The sequence below is a fragment of the Netta rufina genome (genome assembly GCF_964035555.1).
Source record: "Netta rufina genome assembly, chromosome: Z".
In the NCBI taxonomy this organism is placed as follows: Eukaryota; Metazoa; Chordata; class Aves; order Anseriformes; family Anatidae; genus Netta; species Netta rufina.
In genome coordinates this window covers 583,246-607,001 of record NC_140126.1, presented here as the reverse complement: position 1 = coordinate 607,001, position 23,756 = coordinate 583,246, and the positions used below count along the sequence as shown (strand labels likewise).

Genomic DNA, 23,756 nt, shown 5'->3' with positions numbered 1-23,756 from the left:
TGTAAGCAGAAGCTTTAATGGCCACAACACCTTCAGGAGAAGGGAGAAACTGTCAAGGGAAAATGCCTCCCTAAGATTTTGTGTACTTAAGTAAAACCTAAAATAATCATCATCATCACCTCACTAAGCCTAGCTCAAAACCAATGTAATTCTCTCTAAAGGTTATGATTCAGCACATTACAGAAGTCCCTAAATGTACAAAATAATTTTTATCAGAGGTTCTCTAATTCATACAAATGCACGTGAGCTTCTGTATTTCAGTACCACCACCAAACACTCAAATGCATTAGACTAGGGGAGCCTCTGTAGCCCCTAGATTTTCATATGGAGATGCAAAGCTTTTGTAGCCTCCAGGCCATCTGTTCAGAAAAAGTGCAGCAGGGACAGCGCTGATTTTTGCCACTAACAACAGTTCAGAGTCATGCCCAAACCAGACCACCTGCTATTCACAGCTATCAAGCCCAGTCCCTGAGTAACTAATGCAGAGAATTAGAACATCGTCAAGGTCTAAGTGTAGCAGTCATTTCTCCACAGATACACAATATCATGCAGCCCTGATACAAGCTATGTGCAAATCGCTTGCTCTTACTTAATCCTATGCATTTGAAGATTACATTTGTAGCACTCTTTTCATTCACAGCTAACAGAGGTGGAAGATTCAGTCACTGTTCCTGTTTTTGATAACTTGTTTTTAAAGTAGCTGATATTCACTGTTTCGATGAAGGTCTCCACAGAGATATCAGGCAGAAAATCATAAAGACTCATAAATAACCTGCTTTGACTTCAACTTAAGAATAAGAGTGTACTAAGAGGAAGCCCTAGTAAGCACACACTGATACTATGTGGGAAATGGTAATTCAAGCTTCCCATTTGATTTTCCCTCTAGTTCCTCTTCAGCTTAAAGGTAACAAACAGCATTTAGTATGAGCAACATTGATTAATAAAACCTGTCACTGTTATTTTGCAGTTTGAGGTTTGTATCTTTCTTCCATAGCTTAAAGGTGCAGTCATTAAAGGGAAATAACATCCACATAGGGAACCCACAGAACAGAGAGTATTTGTGAGTATTTTACCTTTGTCAACAGCATGAAGACAACATCACTGTTATCCTCACTCAGAAAGGCCACAACTTTTTCATATAAAGTCACAAATTCATCAGGAGAAGCAACAGGAGTGAAGTAAGGAGAAAGAAGTGTACAGAGCCTTCGATTCTGCAGGATTGTCTGGAGGAGACGCTTGCACTCTGACTTGGTCCCACTGATGAACACCTGAGGAAATCAGTAATAATGAGAAAAGTGGTCCAGTGTGAGTCTATGGGAAAAAAAAGCACTTTGAAACTTTTTGTTGAGATAAGGACAAATGCATTTGTTTTGTTTTTAAAGCTTTCCAAAAAGCAAAAAAGGCAGACTGTATGAGACCAGCTTCAAATAAACACTGGTGTTCCACAAATATTATTGTAAAGTAAGCAGTTTCCCTAGCACACTGAAGAACAGCACTTGTGACCGCACACATCACATAGAAATACCCCAAAATCCAATTTTTCTGGCTAACAAAAAACAGAACAGAAAGTGAAGCCAGACTTCAGTAGCGCTGTCTGATACTAGCGAAAATTTAATCAGAACTATGACTATGGAAAGCTTTCTGCACCCCAGCTGTCAGACTGGGACAGGACTTCAGGACAGCTGGGTACGGGGAAACCTGCATCTAATAGATCCAAATAAACACCTGAACACATAGGAAAAATCTACTGATTTTTCCTCAGAGCATCCATGTAATATGATCGCTACTGTGAACAAGGAGTTCATATTTTTTCTACCAGAAACATTCTGGCCAACTCATTACACAAAGGATACTGCAAGGCTTCAGAAGAGAGGTGTCAAAACACAGAGGTTGACAAGACACGTGTAAGCTAGGAAGTCATCAATAATAAAGAAATATATGCCAAAACAACTTTTTATATACTGCACTGGACTTTAAACAATACCCTAAAAATCCAGCCTTCTTCAGCACTTGATACACACAGAGTATTTCAGTGTTCAGCAAGCACTTCAGAGCAACAGTTGTAATTTTGCTCATATGCAAGCTTAAACTCTCCTATATACTGCATGTATTATACAATTAGCTGAAGACAAGAATGGGATAGAAGCTTAAAAGCTAATTTTCAGACTTTCTAAAGATTTTAAGACCTCAATATCAGCAGACAACTGGGGTAAGTGCTAACGCATGCAATGCTAGAGAATAAACTTACTTGGCCAAGAATCTCAATGCATGAAGTGAAGAACTGCCTCGTGGGAGGATTGCGTTGAGTTTCATCACACACATATTCCACTACTATGAAAAACAAACTAATTCCAACCTTCTGAATTGCAGGCATAGGCTGCACCTTGTAGATATTTATTAATGCCCTGCAAAACAAAAGATTAAGGTAACATGTGGAAAATAATTATGATATTGATGAACAGTTTCTTGTCCACACGTAGCATTAAGGTAAATGTACCTGGCTTACATGACAATTAAGAGTGGTTTCACAGAATTGCTAAGGTTGGAAGCGACCTCTAGTGGTCATTTGGTCGAACCCCTGCTCAAGCAGGGACACCTAGCACAGGCTGCCCAGGATCACATCCAGGCAGGTTTTGATGCTTAAACAGCGTCTCCTGTTTCAGTTTGTGTCATTTTACTGGGAAGACTCAGTGATTTGGCTTTAATTCTTCTACTAATGTTCTCTTGCATATTGCTAAATAAATGTTTGAGGTCAAATCAAACTCCATATTCACTGAGTCTGAATTCAAACATCTGAAGAATATGCAGTTCCACAGATATAAATCGCAATTGCGAGCTCATCTACAGAATTTTTCAGATTAATGATCAAGAATGAATGTGTAGAAACAACAATCAAATACTTTACAACAGAGGATGTACTCTACAAGGGTTGTTCTGTTGTTGTTTTGTTTGTTTGTTTGTTTTAAATTGTACTTGGTTTCCTAGCTGAAATCTAGATCAAAGAAATGATGTTGCAAAATTGGATCTCTGGGATGAACTCTAAAACGGCTTCAAGAGATGGTAACCCTTGGACTAATCCACTCATTCACACAAAAATTCAGATTTAATAGTCCTCTTCCAGTACAGGATTTCATTCCACATACTGAAAAGCTACTTGAAATCATAGTTTTCCATTACAGAACTATGTCCTCCTACACAGGAGGCACATATTAAAAATATCTCCTTTAGCTTATGGCTGGAACAGCTGTTAAATTTTTTTTTGAAGCTTAACATATCATCCCTGTCTTCACTCAATCTGCTCTTGCACATTTAAAATGAGTATTCTAATGCTGAGTACAATAAATCAAAATAGAGAACATGTGTGCCCTGTTAAGGCTGAATGACCAGCAGTTAGCTCTTCTGATAATGCATGGAGTTATTCCGTCAGGGATCTGTCAAACATGTAGGTTTCCGGGTTCCAGCTCTGTTGTTGACCCAGACTGATAAAAGCATGAAAACCACACAAGTAAGTTCCATATTTTACCTCTAATATATAGGAAAAGAAATATAAAACATCACTACCTAAAGCAGTGTCTGAACAACCTACGTTATAAAATTTTCCACATGTACTGCTGCTTCCACAACACCCAGAGAAGGTGGCTTCGTAGCTTCTGCTTGCAGTTGTCTCACTTCTTTACGCAAAGCATGAAGCTGCTGGCTCACTGCTTCATTTTTATGTTTCCCTTCAAACTAAATGACAAAAAGACACATGTTCATTTCAGAATAGTATCCTTTACCAAAATTCTTCAATGTTGCACATAACTGTAAAAATGAAGCAGAGCACACTAAGAACTGAGCATAGAAGGCTTTCTCCTGAGAGTTTTGATCAAGTTCAGTGCATACAGCCCAAACACACATCCGTATGGCACACGAACATAATCCTTACCTTTGTAATAAGAATTTTTATCCACAGACACTGACACTTGGATGGGATCGAGAAATTCACACACCAAATGACATGGGAATTTTTCTATGAACTTTTTCAGTTTTATTCCTAGTAGTGTGAATATTGCTACACTCTCATACTGGGAAACAGTTTAGTACAAATGCTATGAGTAATCCAAAACTTTAAACAATTTATTCTTCAGCTGTTGATCTGCATCTCCTTCACAGAATTACATATTAAGTATTTCAGGTAATTTTTTTTCTTTTTAGAACTTAATTTGTTTCTAAAGGTATAGAGCAGCACTTCATCAAATATGTCCACTCTTGCAACCATTCAATCACTTCATTTTCATTAACCACAGGCCCAAAACAGAAGTGATGTCACGCCTCTGACCTGGATTGTCAGAAGAGCTGCTCCCTGGCAGGCTTTATTTGAAGTTCCCCGGCACTCCAAATGGAGGGTGATCTGTTCTTCCCGGTTGACATACAGCTTAGGTATAGTATCCAGTATTTCACTGTTGAGAGCAACATGTTGGGATTCCCAAAGAGCTGCAGTTCTGAAATGCATTTATTAGTCTTTAGTAACAGTACTGCTAAGAATTTAAAAGCAAGAGCTAAGACTTCACTTTAATGTGCTGTACAAAGACTCATGACACTTCTCTAGGAAACAGTAATTCCATTTCATAATCTTTTAACTCCAAAGTGATAGCTCCTCAAAGTAGTAACAGAATTAGCTTAATTTAAAGAAGAACAAAACTAATAAAGTTTGCATATTTTAATTATTCCCTAAGACATCCTGAAAGGAAGTTAAATAGATTACCCAGTACAGAAGATGCAATTCTCCACCAGACAAAATAAGATAGATTCAGTCAACAGAAAAAGCCCAGCTGAAACTGTTGCTGGAATCATTTACACATCCCTTCTTGGGATTAACAAGGATTTTGCATTTATTTTAAATAATACTACTACATTACTACTGTATTACTACATTGTGTGAGAATACATCTATCACCTGTGTTTGACACTTCAAAAATATTTGATCTGAGTTCTCATAGAGTAATTTTAATAAACAAAGTTTCTTCTCTTTTATACACAAACTTAACAGCTCCAGAAGTCAGGTTTCTCTCCGAAGGGTTTCACTGTTTCAAATTATCATCACTAAATTAGTGCAAAAGGGTAACATTGTCAATAAGTCTAGGTTAAAGGGAAGCATTATTTTTATGTCAAATGACAAAAACTGCAGCTGTTAGATATGAACTGAAGCAATCTTAGGTCATTAAATAAGACTTGTATAGCCAGTTAAAGGAGTGAAATAACAAGTGACATGATAGCCAAGAAAACAAAACAAAAAAAAGGGCCAAGAGACAGAAGTCAAGTATTGCCAGTCTTGTGCACCATCAGTAAGGCTGCTGTAAAGGGCAGCTGAAGACACTGTTAAACACTAGGGAGGCAAAGGGTCAACAGCTAAGTCTTACTTGGCATGTCGCTGCAAGACATTAAGGTCTGTTCGTGTGAGCTGAATTGCTTCTTTCTGACTGATCAGACTGGCAGAGGAAATAACTGGCACAGGAGCTTTCATTAGCTGGAGCGGAAGAGGGGGCTTGGGAGTATCAAACTTCTTCAAATTATTCATTATCCTCTCTTTGGCTAGAAAAGAAAGCAGAAATAAGCTATGTTGCTAAGAAAACTTTAGAATGATTTCAACAAAATATTTCAGATTTATATATATTTTTTTAAATTTATGAAATATTTTTAGGAGACATTCTCAGGACTCCTCCCCTTTTATTATCATTTAGCTAACCTTTTTCTGTTGTTGTTGACAAAGCTTAATTCACACAGCTAATTTTCACGGCCAGCTCCATCACACACCATTAGGATCCAAGGTGCCACAGTTTACCTTTTTTCCCCTCCACCCACTCCTACCTTCCAGCTTTTCTGTTTTCCTCTTACCACCTTCTTTATTCTCCTCACCTGACAGAGGCTCCTAGTTCCTCCTAAGCCAAATTCATATTCTTTGCCTAAAATTCATCCTCATCTCTAGTCTTGTCGCATCCAAATCCTTCCCAAAGCACAATCTCTTTCCAGGTCAGCTCTTTTCCTGCTGATTCCCACTCAACTTCTTTGCCTAAACAGTACAAATTCACCCATAAAAATATCCTAGTTTCCTTCTTTTCCCTCACTCCCCTTTTAATCAGCCCACCAAGAATATCTCCCACATCCTTAATGTATCTACCATGATTATTATCCCTTTCCTAGGCTAGAACACCCCTTTCACTGTGCCAGAACTTCAAGTAAACAACAAGGAAATGTACTAGTAACAAAAAAAAAAAAAAAAAAAAGAATCTTTCTGGTTTTAGTTATAGTGTTTTTTGCCTTTGCTTGCAACTGTCTCTAGATAAACATTAGGAAAATTCAGCCTGTCTGATACGTGCTCTGCGTGGAACAATCTTTGCAGAGCCCACTCACAAAGCTTTAGGCGCCACATGACCTGTGGTTCTGTGATGTGTCATGCTTTAAACCAGGAACCATGATAGCCTCATATATGAGCATTTCAGTTAGAACACCATGAAAATTGTGTAAAATGCTGTACCAAGCTGTGTTAACATTTTCACTCACAGACATCATCATATTTTTCAAGATACCAGGGTATCATTAATAATTCTCTTATCTCTTACCTGACAAAGGATTGGTGAAATCTGTTTGTCCTGCAGAAATACTAGCTGTTGTATGTGATTCAAGCTGAGACCGCATCCAAAGGTTTATAGCTTCCTGAAACTCATGGTGGATGAGTTCAACATTGACATACTCCATCCACAAGTCCTAAAGCGCAGAAGAATTAATCATTACAATTTTGGTTATTACCATATATTGCGCATCCATCCCAGTAACTAGGGAGCTAAATAATTAAAACCACACCCCGCAGTTTAAAGTTATATGAAAACACTATGAAGAAAAAATTAAGAAAACTGTTGCAGAATTTTTATCACATATACAGATAAGCCACTGAAAAGGGTTCACGATACTTCAAGAAGAAACCTGACAAACATACATAATATAATTACTAACAAATTAGAGAACAAGTAGGGATGATTACAATTTATGTCCTGAAAGCGTAACACAGAGGAAACCAAAGTTGTCTAAAACATCATAGCACAATTTTACAGCCCACTTTAACAAGTGAATTCAAATCCCATGTTGCCAGAGTCATTAGTACTTCACCTGTTGATTCTGCATGATTTTAGCAAGTCTATGTGCATCATATTGCTTTGGTAAAGAAGGAATGTATGTGTTTCCTTTCTGAAAGCTCTCCTCTTCCAACCACAGAACAAAAACATTACAAAGCCTGAGACGAAAAACAAAACAGGGGAAAAAAAGTCAATACTAATTTTAATTGTATGCATACGTACAGCACAGATTACAGAGTAGTCTTAATCTGGGGTTTAAAGTTAAGGCAACAAATCTTGCTACCAGTTTACACAGCAGAAAATTTGGACTTCTCAGATGCTTTGTGATTAATTTACTAAGCATCAGTTCAAGGACCACCAGTGGGAAGAAGCTACTTACAAATACATGAAGTGCTATAATGATGAGTAACAGGAAAAATTTTGAAGAGGAAGACATTTATTATGAAGTCACACACAACCCAGGACCAGAACTGTGTGTCAGGGAATAACATCCATAACCCCATTCAGAAGACCAAAGAAGAAAAAATTATATATATTTGAGCAATCTTAGCTTCTCACACCAGGACTTGTCTAGGAAGCCTGCTCTGAAATTTTACATCTGAGCTGAGCTGCATCTTCCAATCGTTTTCTGACTCAATTTCACACCTAGTTTATTCTCATTTCTTTCTCTCCTAACATAATTCCTCAATGGATAGCCTCAAAGGCTATCCATTTTTTTTAAGCATAGAATCCGAGTTTTCTTGACTGAATCCAGGGGAGAACAAGAATGCCACTAAATCTTTCCACCATAGGAGTTTGCTTGCGATATTTAATACTGTTTTCTATATCAATCCACTGATGAGAAAATGGAACTAGTCCAGTTCCAAGACTCAACCCTGATGAATTCAAGTAGTATTTTCCCTTCTGTCCAGGTGGCCATTAAACTTTCTCAGCGTAAGATTACTTGGCTGTAGAATCCTATGGTTTTAAGATGGAGTGTGGAAATCCTTCGATGTGTCTGGACTTTCTTAGAAATTAACACTGCAAATATTTCTGAAGGTAGACTTCTCAAGACTAGAAGTCTGCCTAAACAAACATGGACTTCTGAACAGCATAGTTATGGTTTCATTGTGCATGAGATTCATGTCTCCTAAAAACAACCTACTTGACACTGCTTACAGAAATGAGAATTCCTCAGCTGAGTTGCAGTATGTCTCTCCAACATAAGGAGAGACTCTTCACTAAGATTTTGATTAAGTAGACGTACCACATTTGTCTTTCCACCTAGCACACAATGTATTTATTGCAGCTCAGCATTAGCACACTGAGTAAACTGCACTAACTGAATTATGAGCTGAAGTCCCTATTGACTTCCCTGCTGTATTCAGATGTAAACTGGGGCCCCAAGTCTGTGCAAAACAGGTATACATGCAAAGCAGCACTTATAGCTGCTATATGTATGTACAAATACGTACTTATATGTACAAGACTATGAATGTGTCTATACTAGTATTTTAACAGCATGGGAATGCCACTAATTAAAAAAAATATACATCTCCCCTCTACGGAGGGTGACAATTCAACAACGTTTAATTTTTAGTAGTAAAGTCAACCTCCTTAAACAAAACAACTTGCATCAGAGGAACAGACATGATCATGACTAGGTATATAACAAGTGCTTAGGTACATCTACGTCAGCCAAGAGTCCCATCCCTTCACATCTCCCATGGCTAAGACTGGTAGCACAGCAGTCTAGTAGCTCAGGTGTTGTCGTGAATAAGACTGAACTGGGCCGGAGTTCTTTACCTGACAAGCTCCTTATGCAATTCCGGTGAAGTCAGGTAATCTGATGAGCAGCTTGCCTTCTCCAGTGATCTTTCACTGCCTTCTGCAGGACTCTCCACTTTAAGAGCCTTACTGGCAGCATGGTGGAAGTCTGCTACCTCTATTAAGCGCTGCTTCATTTCATTTAGTAAGTTAATATGAGCTGCACTCTGGAAAAATCGTCTTCCAATACAGCCATCTACAGGTAATCTAAAAAAGAACAAAACAGCAAAAACAAAGTCTTGTTGCAAGTGTCAGATCAGAATGTCTGCAAATGAACTGACTCTGGAGAAGTTACCAATACCTACTGCTTTAAAATGAGCTCTTAGTACGAAGCACTTAGACACATTTACAGTGCAAGCATATTAGTGCTTGCTATTTTACCTGAAGGCTTTATGATCAGACTCACCCATATTGTGGTCCTGGTCGGTGAAGGTAAAGCAGAAAGAATTTCTGCCAGATTAGTGGCATGAGAGGGTGATCAGCAGGTGTAGCAAGGGCCTGGTGAGCCCAGCGGTAAATCATTAGCCTCTGAAGGGAAGGTACAATGGGCAGCTTCAGCTGGATCTGGGCTTTCTGCAAAAACAGTACTTTCAGTTGGGTGCCCTGCTGCAGTTTCCTGCAACAGGCTGTCACATCCTAACCCAACAAATCAGCACAGCAGGAAAATTCAGCAGTTCCAAGACAGAAAACTTCAGATACGTTCATGTATCTGTTCAAGGTCTTGTAGGAAATCTGCCCAACTAACAGTTATGTTGGACAGCTATTAGAGAGCAGTGCTACAACTCTGACACTTACAAAAAAATAACACAAGTAGAGGTACTACTGTGATGCAAACCCAACGTAAGCCTGTTGGTGTTACAGTTCCTCCTCACAGAAGTATATGCTTTAAGGTTCCAGAAGGTGGTGTTAAGAGAACAAGGCAGCAGCAGTGAAGTACATGGCATGTTCCAAACACTAAAAATAAGTCATAAGCTACATGAGGAAGTAGAGCCCTACATCATGCTACCGATTTTAGCAATTTTCCATACTATGTTCTACACAGCCCTGCTGAACATCCAAAACAAAGTAGAACTGATGTGAAGAAAGTATACAGAAGGAAAAGCTTTTTTTTTTTTTCCTGCAAAAACAGAATAAAGGCAGTGCAATGTACGAAAGCAGAACACAGAATGCTAACTCTATAAACTAAATCACAGGAAACTCATAGACCAAATCCCCATGGACTGTGCCTGTATCAGGGGAACTCTTCTGAGATCCCAGGCCTCAGTGAAGATCCTGGCACTACCTTATCCCCTACGCTAGACCTCAGAAACCCTCAGCACGCTTTTCTGCCCAGTCCCCACACACCATCTCACTGCTTACCAGGGAAATTGAGACAGGTAAGCCCAGGGACAAATGTTCTCCACACTTGTCTCCAAGTAACCAAGACACATACCAGTCTGGCTGTAGCCAAGCAAATCCACTTCCTTAGGACTTCTAGACTAACTTCTTCAAAAAAAAACACAACACACTAACAGTTGAGATGAAGGACAGTCCAGAATTTAAACTTCTACACAAGACAGCTTGTTCTCGACTTGTTTCATTCAGAATTTCTCACTGAATTTGGGCAAACAAACTGCAAAACACTGCACTCTGGCTTAAAGAACACCTGACTTTGCAAGTTAATAACAAACTTCTCTGTCAGTTTTGAAAAATACTTCAGAGAATAAATAGGGCAACAAATAAATGTAAAACGCTAAAGCCCAGACTTTTTTTTCAGAATTCAGATCATCTGAAAAATTGATCTTTGACAGAGATGTTTCCCTGCCTGCAGATTAAGAGTATCTGCACTACTCATCTCAGTGGCACAGAATAAATCCACCAAAGATTGGAAGGCATTCAGCTGATCTAGGAAATCATGTAAAAACCCTAGTTACTGAATGAAACTTTCTGTAAATAATTACATATTAAGAACAGATTAAATAGTAATCTTTGAGTATTCAACTCAAAATGTGAAGGGAAGCATTCGACATACATTTTCTCCAGGAGAGCCAAGCAGATATAAAGCATTAGTTATGACTTTGGCTTGGTAAGAAAAAGCAGAGGAGATAAAAGCTATGGAATACAAACGAACACTTTTCTATACTAACCCTCTAAGAGGATGAACGGTTTGCTCACCTTTAAAGCTTGATCAGGAGTTAAATCATTAATAACTAATTCCCCCTCAACAACTCTGCGAAGCTGCGAATCTTCTTCAAATATTGACTCCATATTTAACACCATCCATGAAAACCAGACCTGTACAACACAGTAATAATGGAAATATTGGTAACAAAATTGTAGGTGCAGGATCAGAAAGCTTGCTGTTTTCTTAAGTGTATGTCTTTTCCAGATTTTCATTACAAACATGAAAGAGTATTGTCACATCAAGACAAGAAAAACACTTTCTTTACCTACATTCACACATCCTTTTTGTATATTGTATTATTTTGAGAAAGGAAGGCGAAACCAGGGACCACTGATAGAATTCGCCTGAGAGTTTCAGAGGGATACCATAAAACAGGATCTCCTCTCTTCCACCTGCACTACATTTCCAGCTGGGGTACTACAGGTTTTTTATTTTTCTTTTTGCTTCAGTGAGGACCTTTTTTAAGCAGAAAGAAAGCAAAATATTAATCAGAAATTGACTGATCTAGGAGAAGAGTCAGTCTTAAATTAATTGAGAGAAAACACGTAGTTGAGAACAACTGAAGATTCTTATTAAATAAGTTCTATTGTATGAATTCTTGGGCAGATCAGACAAACTTCATCTTTGAAAAATTCTTCACGCTCTCTTTAGTGTAATAAATCTGCAGCATTCTCTTATGCTAAATTAGGATTTTATCACAACACTGCCCACAGAAAGGGGGATATGGAAAAAGAGCGAGCAACAGAAAGTCTGCAACAACTTGTGAAAGCAGGAAAAAAAAAACCTGCTGCCCATGGAAACTGTAGATGCCCCATCCCTTGACGTGTTCAAGGCCAGGGATTTGAGCAACCTGATCTAGTGGAAGGTGTCCCTGCCCATGGCAGGGGTTGAAATTAAATGATCATTCGAAGGCCCCTTCAACCCCAACCCATTCTATGATTCTATGATACCACTTACCTGAGAGGAGTTGGCATTTCCCTCAACAAAGGATGGTGTCACATTGCCTGCCACAATCCAGCTTACAAGCGAAGACAGCAGACCTTTGTCACAATGATAGCCTAAAGCATTCTGCAAGGAAACAAAACTGTTTATTATTATTTTGTAGGAAGCCTAACAGATGATTTACAAACTACAGACATCATGCTGCTTTTATCCAAGTTCCTTTCTACCTCATATGACTACTTCCCAACATTAGCTCAGCCAACCAGCACTGAATCCCTTGTTTGTACCTCATTTCTCATCAGTGAAAAGGTTGGTTTTTTTAGTTACTGTTTTCCAAAAGATGATGCTCTATTGTTGTTCTCAATATACTATTGAACATATGAAATGCAAAGACCACAAACTAAGATACTGTTATAGAATTATTCTGAATGAAACCTGAGTTTCAAGTAGATTTAATTATTATTAAAATATAATTTATTCCACTAATCCTGAACCACTCGGAACCAAACCAGATAGCATAACCACATCATGCATTATTACAATTGTTGTTGGTACCTTTCAGGAAAACAGATTCACATCAAAATGAGAATAAGTAACTCTAGAACTGACATTTACTCAATAGCAACACAAACACAACCAACTGTTTACCTTGTGTTGTTGGTAAAGCAGCTTTTGTACGCAGTCTTCCTGACTGTACTGAAAAGCAGCTTTACAGAGGTGATCCAGCAGGAAAAGCGTTGCCCTGTCCCTGTGCCACAGCTGCTGGCTGGTGAGGACCTGAACCCAGAACTCCAGTACTGCAGCCGGCCCCACACCATTTGGCTGGCTGCTTAGGAAAATGTGAGTCTGCCAAATTAAAGGGTAGAATCGTTCAAATGCTTTCAGCTTGAATTACAGCATAAGAATTTTATGAAGAACTGTTTAACTTGCATGAGGCTGTGGGCCTACCCTTAAAATAATACAGAGCAATGCTCTCTATACCTATGTAAAAACAGGCTTATCAACTCCAATCTCCAAAAGAGATTCTGCAGACTGAAGAACTGCACATCTCACACAATCAGCAGAAACAGACACGAACACAGGACCCCCTGCAAACTGCAGGTATAAATAACACCTACATGTGAGGCCTTGCCTGCTGTTCCTACAGTAGGTACAGATCTCTTTAGTGCATACCCTTCTCTGATGGCAGTGGGCCTTGGTTCTTGAACCCTCGTAACGAATACTGCAGTTTTCTAACACAGGAACATTTTTTCATACTGTAGCTTTACGTTAATGGACAAAAGCAAAGCTTCAAAGCATCTAGTAAATCTGTTCCATTCCTCAGCTAACACAGGTGAGACAGTGCTGTGTATCACGTTCCCTTTTCAGACAGTTTTGTTACCAGAAAATCTGTCTTTCCAGAAGTCGAAGGCACAGTTGATATTTCCAGTGATACATGCATCTTAAGCAAGTTTAAGCCAAAGTATTTCAGGAAACCAAACCCAACTTTTCAAGCTTAGTGCAGAACACTCTATGGATGTAGAACTGCCACAATCAAGTATTCTTTCTAACTTTAAGCACAAACTCAGTCAAAAAAAATACCTATTTTTAAGCATTGCCCCTGCTATTTTCTTTAAACATTACCTTCTTACCTGTATCATACTACTGAGCAGCTTAACATTTTCTCCATAGCTCACTCCTGTCAAGTGCTGTGTTACCTTGTGGGTAACCTGCTGGGTCATGCCTTGAGGGACTCCACTATCCAGGTGAAGGAAGAGTTGAACATGTGATAAAAACCTAGAGATATCAAATTAAATTCCATTAATTTTAAACTTTATTTTACAGCTTAAACATAAAAAACCTGCTTCTAGAGAATTTAAAACTTTAGCATGAAGCACAACAGCACTTGCTGACACACACACACAAGAATCTTGCTTCACAATGATGTTGCAGAGTTACTTGCTCCACTTTAAACATATCATAGGAATATTATGAAGAGTTCAAGGCAGACCGTAATTCAGGGCAGTTTATCTGGACTAAAGGTATTTGAAACTGTAAGGCAATCTGAAGATCTGAGAACTGACCAGTAGGTAGCGCTGCACAACAAGCCTTGAAGCATGGCCAAACTGCAGAGCAATATACCTTGAGTTTCCAAATAGGAAACAGTAGCTTGCATTGGCTACCCAGCTTTTTGGAAAGGGCAATGTTTCTCGGAAATCACACACACTTCCCCATCACGTGTCACATTCTCACTAAACACGAAACCCAAAATGAGATATGATACATTTTAACTGTTAACCTTAGCTTTTGCTTTCTTTAGCAATTAAGATATTAGGAACATACGAAACTTACTGTTCATTCTTCAGGAGATAATATTGACAAGAGTAAAATACAGGTAAAATTTTATCCAGTACATGGACTACTGTTCTCAGATATCTAGACTGGACGAGTACACCCAAAAGGGGGATCCCTTCAGCACAGAACTTCTCAATGCTGTCAAAACAAAAGAAATAAGAAAGAGCACATAGACTATTTGTAAGAAGGGACATGGGATGTTGGCTTTTTTTGTAAACTGAGGTGTAAAGACGTTGATATATTTACACAATCTTTGAAATCCTGAAGACCTAAATACAGAGTTTTTTTCTTCAGCTGCAGATGTAAATCAATGGCTGGAAGATTTATTTTTTTAAATCTTTCCAGTCTTTTGGGGGATTTACATCCTCTCTTTCAAAAACCAAAATTGATTGCTGAGGATGGGTGCCTTCACCACGTTTCAATCAATTTAGAACTCAGGGTGCTTGCCTAACCTTGTCAATCAGTTTCCCAGCTTCGTGTTATCTGCCTTTGACATGTCCTTAGGATGAATGATCCTCTTTTTCTGCACTAGCTACTGATGAAGCTCAGACTTCACCTTATAGTTTATACTTGGACAGTTATGATTAGATGAGATGAATCCCACTCTTGTACAGAAAACTACTGGCAGCTGATATGGCACATTGCTCTGCACCAAGCAGAGACAGTGGAAAAGTGTTTTACATTAGAACAAAATGAAAAATATTAGTCTTATGTGTACTGCACAGTCACAAAAAAGTAGGCTTCCCAAGGGCTTCATTTTAGGGCCACTTGTCCTTAATATATTCATAAATGACCTGGATGCAGGACTGGATCAGACGAACCCTGTGATTCTATTCCAGCTTGGGATATTCTGTGATTCTATGAAATACAGCATTAGGTCACTAGTATTTATTACAGACCTTTAATTCTGCACTTTTGTGCAGTAAATATCAGATGTGCAACAGTTCTTCAAAAGGCCATACAGAGCGCTTGGGAAAAAAAATATCAAAAGCAAAGAGGTTCCTTGGTTTTCCATCTGTGTTCAGTCACGTAAAAGCTTCCACCCTCAAACCAGATTACCCTCATATTAGTCTCAAACTGATCTAGTACTATTAGTAAGTTTGTATGCATCTATGGCATAACCATACCATCAAGCAATGGCTTGAGGAAGAAGAAATCCAAGACAGTCTTCTGAGACAAGTTAACGCAAAATTCAATGCAGAAAACAAGTTATTCAGAATTTTGATGAAGAGCCAGAGATATTTAAAAATTGATCACAGATTCAAAAAGTACAGCCCTGGGAAAGATTATGAATCCAATCTATCCCTGATTTTGTATCTTAATCACTTAATATTATTTATAATATAATGTTAATATTACACTTGATTATATGCACACTTGATTATAAGCACGAGCATTGCTTATAAAGCAACTGAAAGCATTGGCAACAACTGTGTTGGAACACAGTCAGGGCTAGGAGGTTCTGCAGAAAGGTTATATAGCTCTTAATTTATTATTATCAACAGAAGTGGTTTCCTCCTCACTATTTTCTGAATGTTCTGCTGCAGCTCTACTAAAAAGTTACCAACTAAACAACCCTTTCAGTAAGTGTGGTTAAAAGTTCGTACGACTGAAATGGCCAGAAATACTGCCTCAGTTTCGCTACTGTTTCTAATCGCTATTTTCACCCCAATGTGGAGAGGTCAAAGTTAGTACTAGCAAAATAAAATAATTGGCATAATGCTCAAAACTGCACGTCCCTGAAGACCGCTCAGTTCCTTGCATCAGAAGTCGTTTATCATCTTCAAGCTCACATGAGATGTTAGTAGCCCTCAGCTCACCAGTTACTGGGCTGTTCCTCCCAAAGCAAACACAAAGCACGCTTACCTATGACCTAGCATGGTCATGGCCAGTGCCAGGTAACAGCCGATGGGGATGCCAGCTTTAACAGCCTTCAGGAGGGGGTGAAGCGTGACTGACTCTGTCATGTCGAGCATACTGTCAGACACAGGCACTGCAGGCCAGCCATGCTGCATGCCACGGTCATTTCTGTGAAGCTTCAACCGCAAAATCAAGCCCCATGCCCACTGGTTAAAAGAAGTCTCTGGTGTTTCTCCATAACGAACAATGCTGGCTAAGTAGGAGACCTGCAAGAAAGCAGAAGGAACAGGAATGAGAGGAAGCACAGCTATGCTATGGCATGAACAGCATTAGCACAGGACTTGGGTTAGCTTGGATGAGTGACTTCTTCTATCACAGTACCATAAGAATATGGATAGCAGTAACAGTATCAACCTACAAGGGGACCAATCTGAAACTTTTATTTCTCATACAAGCATTCCACAGAAAACAGCATTTTCAGAGAGCACTGTAGGTGGAAAAATACTGAGAGCTAGGATATTTTAACATTCTAGTACTAAGACAGCATAGGTCTTAAAAGGAAGAAAGTAAAGAAGTCTCCAGCTGCAGTTCTTCCTACGTATCACTAGCAGTACATTATTCCCTGTAAATCTGAAGAAGAAATACCTGTTTTATGCTTTCAGAAAGCAGCCCAGCATATGGTTTCTGGGAGAGATATTTCAGGTATGCTTCCAGAACCATCAATGCAACTTCAGAATGGACAGCTGGATCCAGATGAAGAGTATCCTGCTAAAAACAGAATCAAGAATCACAGCAAAACTTCATTTAAAAGAAAAAAAAAAAAAAAAAAAACTTTGCTTCATTTAAAAGGTCTTTGCAACCATATGATTAAGCTGCACTAAAAATAACCCTTAGTTTACATGGCCAGAAGGAGAATAAGTATTGCAAGGCTTGGTCAAAACCTTTACCGGTAAGAAGAATTTTGGCCCAACACTGAAAGATAACAAGATCATATTGGGCAATACGAAGCAGAACAGTTGCATTACTTCCAGAAGTGATCATAACCATTAGATCATGCACATCATGGGATTTACAGTAATTAATCCAAAGATACATGGATACATAAATTTAATTTATATGGTACAAGCACCGGAAAATTTGCCTTTAAAAAAAATGGAATAACCAGAACCTACTACAAATTGTATCAAAACATAATAATTCCTCTTATCAACTGCCACTTTAAAGAACTATTTTCCCCACCTCTGACATGACTGTTATTGCAAAGCAAAGACCTGACAGTTTCTTAACTGGTAGTTTTTTTCTTAATGGTAGTTTTCTCTACCATTCCGTTGTGTTCATGTGTCGTCAAGAAATGGGGAGAAAAAGTAAGGCAAACCTCATTTCCAAGAATCAATACAGCAAGGGGAAGAGTTCAGTATGATCACGTGCACAGATTACAATACTAAAATGTATCGCCGAGCATAGGCAAAAGGATTTTTCCCAACTTTATTTCTGGTTCTCTCTCAAAAACAAAACAAACAGAAAACCACATTCAGACTGGATTGAATGCTAAATGGATGAAGCTCCTGGAGCAACCTTTCTATGGAATGTTTTTTGGTCATCTAAGTAACGCTCAGGGCTTTGAAAGCTCTCTACTTCAATCACTGAGGTTTTTGTGCATTGTGGGAAAAACATACCTGGATGTTCTCATACATACCACTTGAAGGATTCCTTTATTTCTGCAGTCAGAGGTATCTTAAAATCAAGTGACTAACAAAAAATATCCAGTCAGCTGTTTTGTCAGCTATTTCCTTCTCATTTAGGAGAGAAGGAACTCCTGCTTAAAGCTTTTAGTTTCAACTACAGTACTACAAAATACCAGCAGAAGGCTAGAAAGTTATTGTGAATTTCCTATCCCACACCTTCAAAGATACAGTGGTCATATCAATAGCATATAATTATTTTTCAAGTTCAGTTAACAGTCCCAGGTTGAGTAATATTTTTTTCCTCTGAAAAACTGTCCAGGCGCAGGCCTCCTGATTAATACGTACCTGCTCACCAAATCCCCAGTTTAGACCTTCCAAGATAATGCAGGCGAGTTTATTCTCCACCGTTGTTAGACTGTAATTTAGTAACCAGTCTCGAATCAGTGCTATCTCAGATGAAGAAGGCTTCCACAGGTACAAGGGCAGTTCTTTAAACAGATACAAGGAAACCTTCGAGAAGAGAGAAAAAAGTATATTCAATACTTACTGTGGAACAACAATCAGCATTATACCCTTATGCAGTGATATAGTCAAAAAACAGTTAGGTTTTTAACTTGATCCATTCATACTGTGTACCTGGTCTGTATGATCTCTACCTAGTTTTAACTGGGTGTCTACTTTAAATGACAGAGGTAAGAACTTACCATTCCAACTTTCTCAATAGTCTGTTTAACTCTATCCAGCAGTACAGAAATAATCTGTGTATGGATGCTGGCAATTGCTCCCAGGAGTTCACGGCCAACTTTTGAAAATGTCTCCCTTGTTGAAAGACTAACATATGACACCTGAGAAGATGAGCAGAGAGAAGTTACTCATTATGGTTGATACTGACACTGCAATAAAATCTGTTTTTGAAAATACAGAACCAAACTGCTCTTCGTGATTTTGGACAAGGTTGATAAATGCCACATTAAAACTGACTGGCCTAACAGCTCATCAAATTACCACATCACAGTGGCAAAAATGAAGACCAAAACTAAACATATGAACAACAACAATAAAAAACTGCAACACACCACACAAGGTATTTCAGAGCTACAAGTTAAACTTGAGAAAAAAGAACACACCATGTTTTTTTTCCCGTTTATTTCATTCCAGCTTGGTCTCAAGACTACTGTTGTTCCTCCACGGAAGGAAGCACTTTAGGACATTTTAATTCAGTAATAAATTATAAACCTCAGAAACAGCTCTCTTCATTTTGCAGTTGAACAAACTACAGGAGCCATAAATGTTTCACACTTATGTCTGTTAGAAAAGATGAGAGCATTGTTCATCCGTCTCCTGAATGGACCAGTAAGATTTCTCACCTCATAGATCTCCAGAACAATGATTTTGATAAAATCCTCATCAACATCAGCCCGTTTGGCTTGTGCCATCTGAGCAAATGTGGTAAGTAGACAAATTTCTTCTGAGCAGTTCATTGATTGGAGATACTTTTCAAAATTTTCAAGGTGCTGTGGCTCTGGAAAAGTCACACGGTTTAAGTGTTATCTGACATACATAATCAGAATTTATACAATTATACAAATTCAAAAACGGAGAAGGAATGAGTAATAAAGCATACTCTCTTCAGAGGTTCTTGTACCAGCTGACTAAAAAAAACAGGTGCAAGAAGCATCGTAATATGCAGTGAGCCCATGCAATTCAGTAAATACACTAGTAAATCAAAATGAAAGCTAAGCCTACTTCAAGAACAGCTGGAATATTTTATTTTTAACTACATGGTGCTGATCACTCACAGGAAGAACTACCTGAATCTCTGTTTTTTAAAAAATGTTATCAGCATTTCAACTTCCATTATAGGTTGCAGCAATTAATTCTACAGATTGAAGTCCATTAAATTCCATCCTGAATCAGTCAATAAAAAATTAAAACTAAGCCTACACAAGGACAGCAGAGAGATTTTGATCAAGTCAAGATAAGAGACACTGCTCATTCCAAATAATGTGATTTCAAGCAGCAGTTAAACTAGGGAGATTATTCTATGCTGGTTACAGATAGAAACACCGAAAGCATCTAGCTCTGAGTCTAAAATATGTCCAAGAGTTACAAGGAAAGCTTAATTCAAGTTTCTCAAACAATACAACAGAATTATTGAATACACTAGCTTGGAAAAATCTGAAAACAGGGAACTGAAGTAGCACAGAAGCACAAGGAGGTCACTTCTTTAAACACAGGAATGACAAGGAACTAAAGAAACACTCCATCTCTTGTGGTGGAAGACAACAGGAAGGGAAGAGCACAAAGAAAGCCTAACAGGACTTGAAAAATAACATGTTTTTAATTTCTTCCAAAAAAATGAAGCGTCTACATGGAAAAGTAAAGTATGCATTAAATACTGCCCTTGAGCTGTAAAAGAGTTTTGATAATGGCCTACTTCCCCTAAAGCTTAACATATGAGCAGAAATGGTTTACAGTGATCTTCTCACACCAGTTGAGTAGACTGAACAAGCACTGGTGGTACTCAACTACTTAATCAGCAGAAGCATGCAGTTAGCACGCTTGTGATTAAACACTTCCTCTAGGCTTAGATTCCACGTTAAGTGCTTTCAAGAATCTTCAAACGTACTTCAACCTGAGATCAGACTTGTACAGCCTGTGCATCTCATGAATGATGTGCTGGAGAATCATGCAATTTAAGTAAAGAGTTTTTCCATATAGTAACATAAATCTCACTCCTAACAAATGCAGTAGACACACCCCATCCCCCATCCATTTATCTCCCTTACCGAACACTACCCGTTGCCCTTAGCAGCATTTTTGTTGTTGTTGTTGTTTTGTTTTTACATTTAGCTATTTTTTGTTTGTTTTTTAAGGTAATGCTTAAGGACAGAAGATGACCAGGTCATTATTACATCAAAAGGCCCAGCAGAATGAGGCACAGATTAGGGAAGGGGTAGAATGGGCAAGCAACAAATGAACCAGTAACTGCAAACCTTACCACGCTTGCACCACAATTTGCGTGTTTCATTAGGCATAAATCAGCTAAACAAGAAGGGAGACAGAAGAGAAGAGAGAAAGGATCCGGTAAAGTCAAAGACCGTAAAAGGAAAGGAGAGGGCTGGAGCCAGCTGCTGAGCACACATACCCTAGACCTTCTCTGCAGCAAGACTCATCTCAGCAGCCTCCCAGCTTCCTGCTTTAGCCACATCCTCCCCTGCACTGTACCTGTGCTCCACACCGCAGTTCCCCCATGCCAACCTCAAACTCCCACCAAGCCCTATCTTGGGACTGGGGAACGCAGACAGTGAACAAGGGAGGAAGAGAGACTCCATCTCATCTCAGTGGAGCAACATCTCCATAAGTATCAATAAAGGAGCACTCTTCCAAGAGAATGTTAATTCCATGGTCTTCATGTATTAGGGTATGGAATACAGGAAATAAAGCCAGCACTATACTGGTAAATGTCAAGCAAAATAAACTATTTCAGAGGATTAGATGGATTTCACTAAAAACTTTTGATATTGCCTGTCTAGACATTTGTGAAAAAATACCAGAGTGCTGACATAAACCACTGAGAAGAATGAAGAGAATAAAGATATCCTGCATCAGCATACCAGGGACTTTAACACAAAATGTTAGCTAGAAGCAGAACAATGCTCGATCAAAAAAAAAAAAAAAAAATGGTTGTTTGTGTCAGAGCTGCAATCTACCACATCATATTATGTTCTCTTTGTTTGAGATGCAGTAAAAAAAACCTTTGCAGAAACAAGACTGTCCTCACTGAAACAGCATAACTGTTACTGTTAGCTCCAAGCTAGCCAAAACAGATCAGCGCTTAATAAAATATACATAGTTAGAGTCTTGGTACCACTCTCCCACTCTGACTGCACTGCCCTGAACGTTAGCTGAGTTTTAAACAGAGCTGAGACGCTCAGTAACTTGAAGATCACCCTTTTTTTCTACTTCTCCATCAAAAAGCTTGGTTGATGTAGTGATAGCTATCTGGCCCATTATCTAGCTGAAGAGTAAAACTGACAGGAAACGAGAGCACACCTCAAGAGAACAGAGGCTGTGAAGTAAGGAATTACTGCTTTGTTTACCTGACTCCCTGTCAATCAAGTCCCTGAGTAAGTTTTCCACAAAGATGACAACAAAGAGAAGGTGGCATTCAAACTGGCTTTTAAGTAACTCTGCTACATGTGAAACCACTACAACAGCTGCAGATATCAACACAGGCCAGAAATAAAGGGAAAACAGAAATAAGTGGTGGCATACAGGACAAGAGAAGCATCAAAAAGGACACAAAATACGGGCAACATCTGCAACTGTGAAGATAAGTAGATATCTAGCAACGTAAGTTACTAATGCCAGAACTACCAAGTTTAGGTAAAGGAGGAGGATGGGGGTATTTATACAGCTATCAACAGTTGAAGACTCAAGAACAGTCAACAGCTCATAAAAAAAAAAAAAAGTGTATGATTCCTAACTCTGTTTTTCAGGATTTAAGTCTCTGTTGAAGGCCATCCTGACTGTTACTACATGGCACTCCTGAAGCTCTGAAGCAGCCAGTAGCACTGACAAACAGAAAGCTAAAAGGACAGTAGATATGCTAATACCCACTAAAATTAGCATTCGGTCAGACACTTGCTGCAAGCCCATGAACTATCCAAGTTAATTCTGAGGCCTATGGACCTGTCATGCTACCAAGGGTGCATTTAACAGCAGAACCTGCAAAGAATTAAACATGCTGCCGATGCACCTGTAGCTGAATCTATTAAAATTGGTTCTGAATGAAGGAGTTCTACCTTTGAGCCTCTGTTTGCAGTCAGCAGGTTGTAGAGAAGAGCAGAGCTTTTCCAGGTGTTCACTCTCTGCACAATGCATGACAAAGAAGAGCTTCCAAAGCATGTTGCTGGACAATGTTCCGTAAGGCATCTCAGACATGAAAAGCCAGACTCCCAGCCTGTTAGGTGTGAAGAGAGGCAAAGATTCTCACCCTGATAAATCCCAATATCTGAAAAGGAGCCATACACCCACATCTCTGCTGTACAACAGAATTAGGAACATGAGGATTTCTTTTAGTACTTCTATTTTTGAGCTAACCTATTTCTGAACTGAACAATTCCCCAGAGCTTCTGTCAGGTGCTAGAATTTAAGTGCAGCTCCTCCCCATCTTGACACTACCAGTGTGCTGAAAAATCCTGCATACTGCAGTCTTGTTGAAACCATGAAGTCCTTAAAGCTAATGCAATTCCTAGTTTCAAATATCTCACTCCAAGATGAAGTCAGTATCGATCACATGGGACAGCCTACCTTTTTGCCTTCAGAACATGTAGAACAGCTCTGAAGAACAGCTCATCGAACTCCAGTTGCAATTTCTCCACAGAGTACGGATGCGCTATTGATCCATACTGTTTATTGCCACTAACGTACTGCGCCCAGTGGTCACTCACATGACAGAGTGTCATCCTACACAACAGAACAACAAAGTTGCAGAGGGATCATTAAGTATGTCATCACCAGATAGAAACACAGACTTCTGCAGCTACACTCTGGTCTAGTTCCAAGAGACATATTTAATCCTTGGTTTAAGCCTTGGTTTCCAGAAACTGCCATATAAATAGCATGTACTTTTCCTTCCACACTTCAAACAGGGTTAGGCTAAAATTCTTATCTTTCCTTGGTTTTGCAAGCAAAAAATACGTAATATTCTGTTATATCAAACTAATTTGTATGTGAACTTCCAAGCCCTAACGCAATCCTACTTTATTAAATGGCAATACACTAAAACCCCATACAGGAAAAATTTTATTAAGTTCTCACTCTACTAGCACAAAGGAAAACTGATTTTGG

At 38.8% G+C, this 23,756-nt stretch overlaps 1 protein-coding gene across 2 annotated transcripts in view; it reads right to left on the bottom strand.

Annotated features, from left to right (window-relative positions):
* Nucleotides 1–23,756, bottom strand: part of EPG5 (ectopic P-granules 5 autophagy tethering factor) — a 49,763-nt gene that overhangs the window by 15,495 nt on the left and 10,512 nt on the right. The window contains exons 10-30 of one of the 2 annotated variants that reach the window (XM_084305491.1): nt 23,217–23,372; nt 22,709–22,866; nt 19,268–19,422; nt 18,605–18,745; nt 18,246–18,410; nt 16,861–16,983; nt 16,222–16,481; nt 14,353–14,493; nt 13,653–13,797; nt 12,670–12,867; nt 12,037–12,147; nt 11,070–11,189; nt 9,322–9,488; nt 8,895–9,122; nt 7,144–7,267; nt 6,600–6,744; nt 5,400–5,571; nt 4,319–4,481; nt 3,587–3,729; nt 2,249–2,405; nt 1,074–1,268 (exon numbers count right to left, since the gene is read on the bottom strand). In XM_084305491.1, coding sequence (XP_084161617.1) covers nt 1,074–1,268; nt 2,249–2,405; nt 3,587–3,729; nt 4,319–4,481; nt 5,400–5,571; nt 6,600–6,744; nt 7,144–7,267; nt 8,895–9,122; nt 9,322–9,488; nt 11,070–11,189; nt 12,037–12,147; nt 12,670–12,867; nt 13,653–13,797; nt 14,353–14,493; nt 16,222–16,481; nt 16,861–16,983; nt 18,246–18,410; nt 18,605–18,745; nt 19,268–19,422; nt 22,709–22,866; nt 23,217–23,372 — 3,367 coding nt within the window. The remainder of the gene's footprint in view (nt 1–1,073; nt 1,269–2,248; nt 2,406–3,586; nt 3,730–4,318; nt 4,482–5,399; nt 5,572–6,599; nt 6,745–7,143; nt 7,268–8,894; nt 9,123–9,321; nt 9,489–11,069; nt 11,190–12,036; nt 12,148–12,669; nt 12,868–13,652; nt 13,798–14,352; nt 14,494–16,221; nt 16,482–16,860; nt 16,984–18,245; nt 18,411–18,604; nt 18,746–19,267; nt 19,423–22,708; nt 22,867–23,216; nt 23,373–23,756) is intronic. The other variant, XM_084305492.1, reaches the window with a different exon arrangement.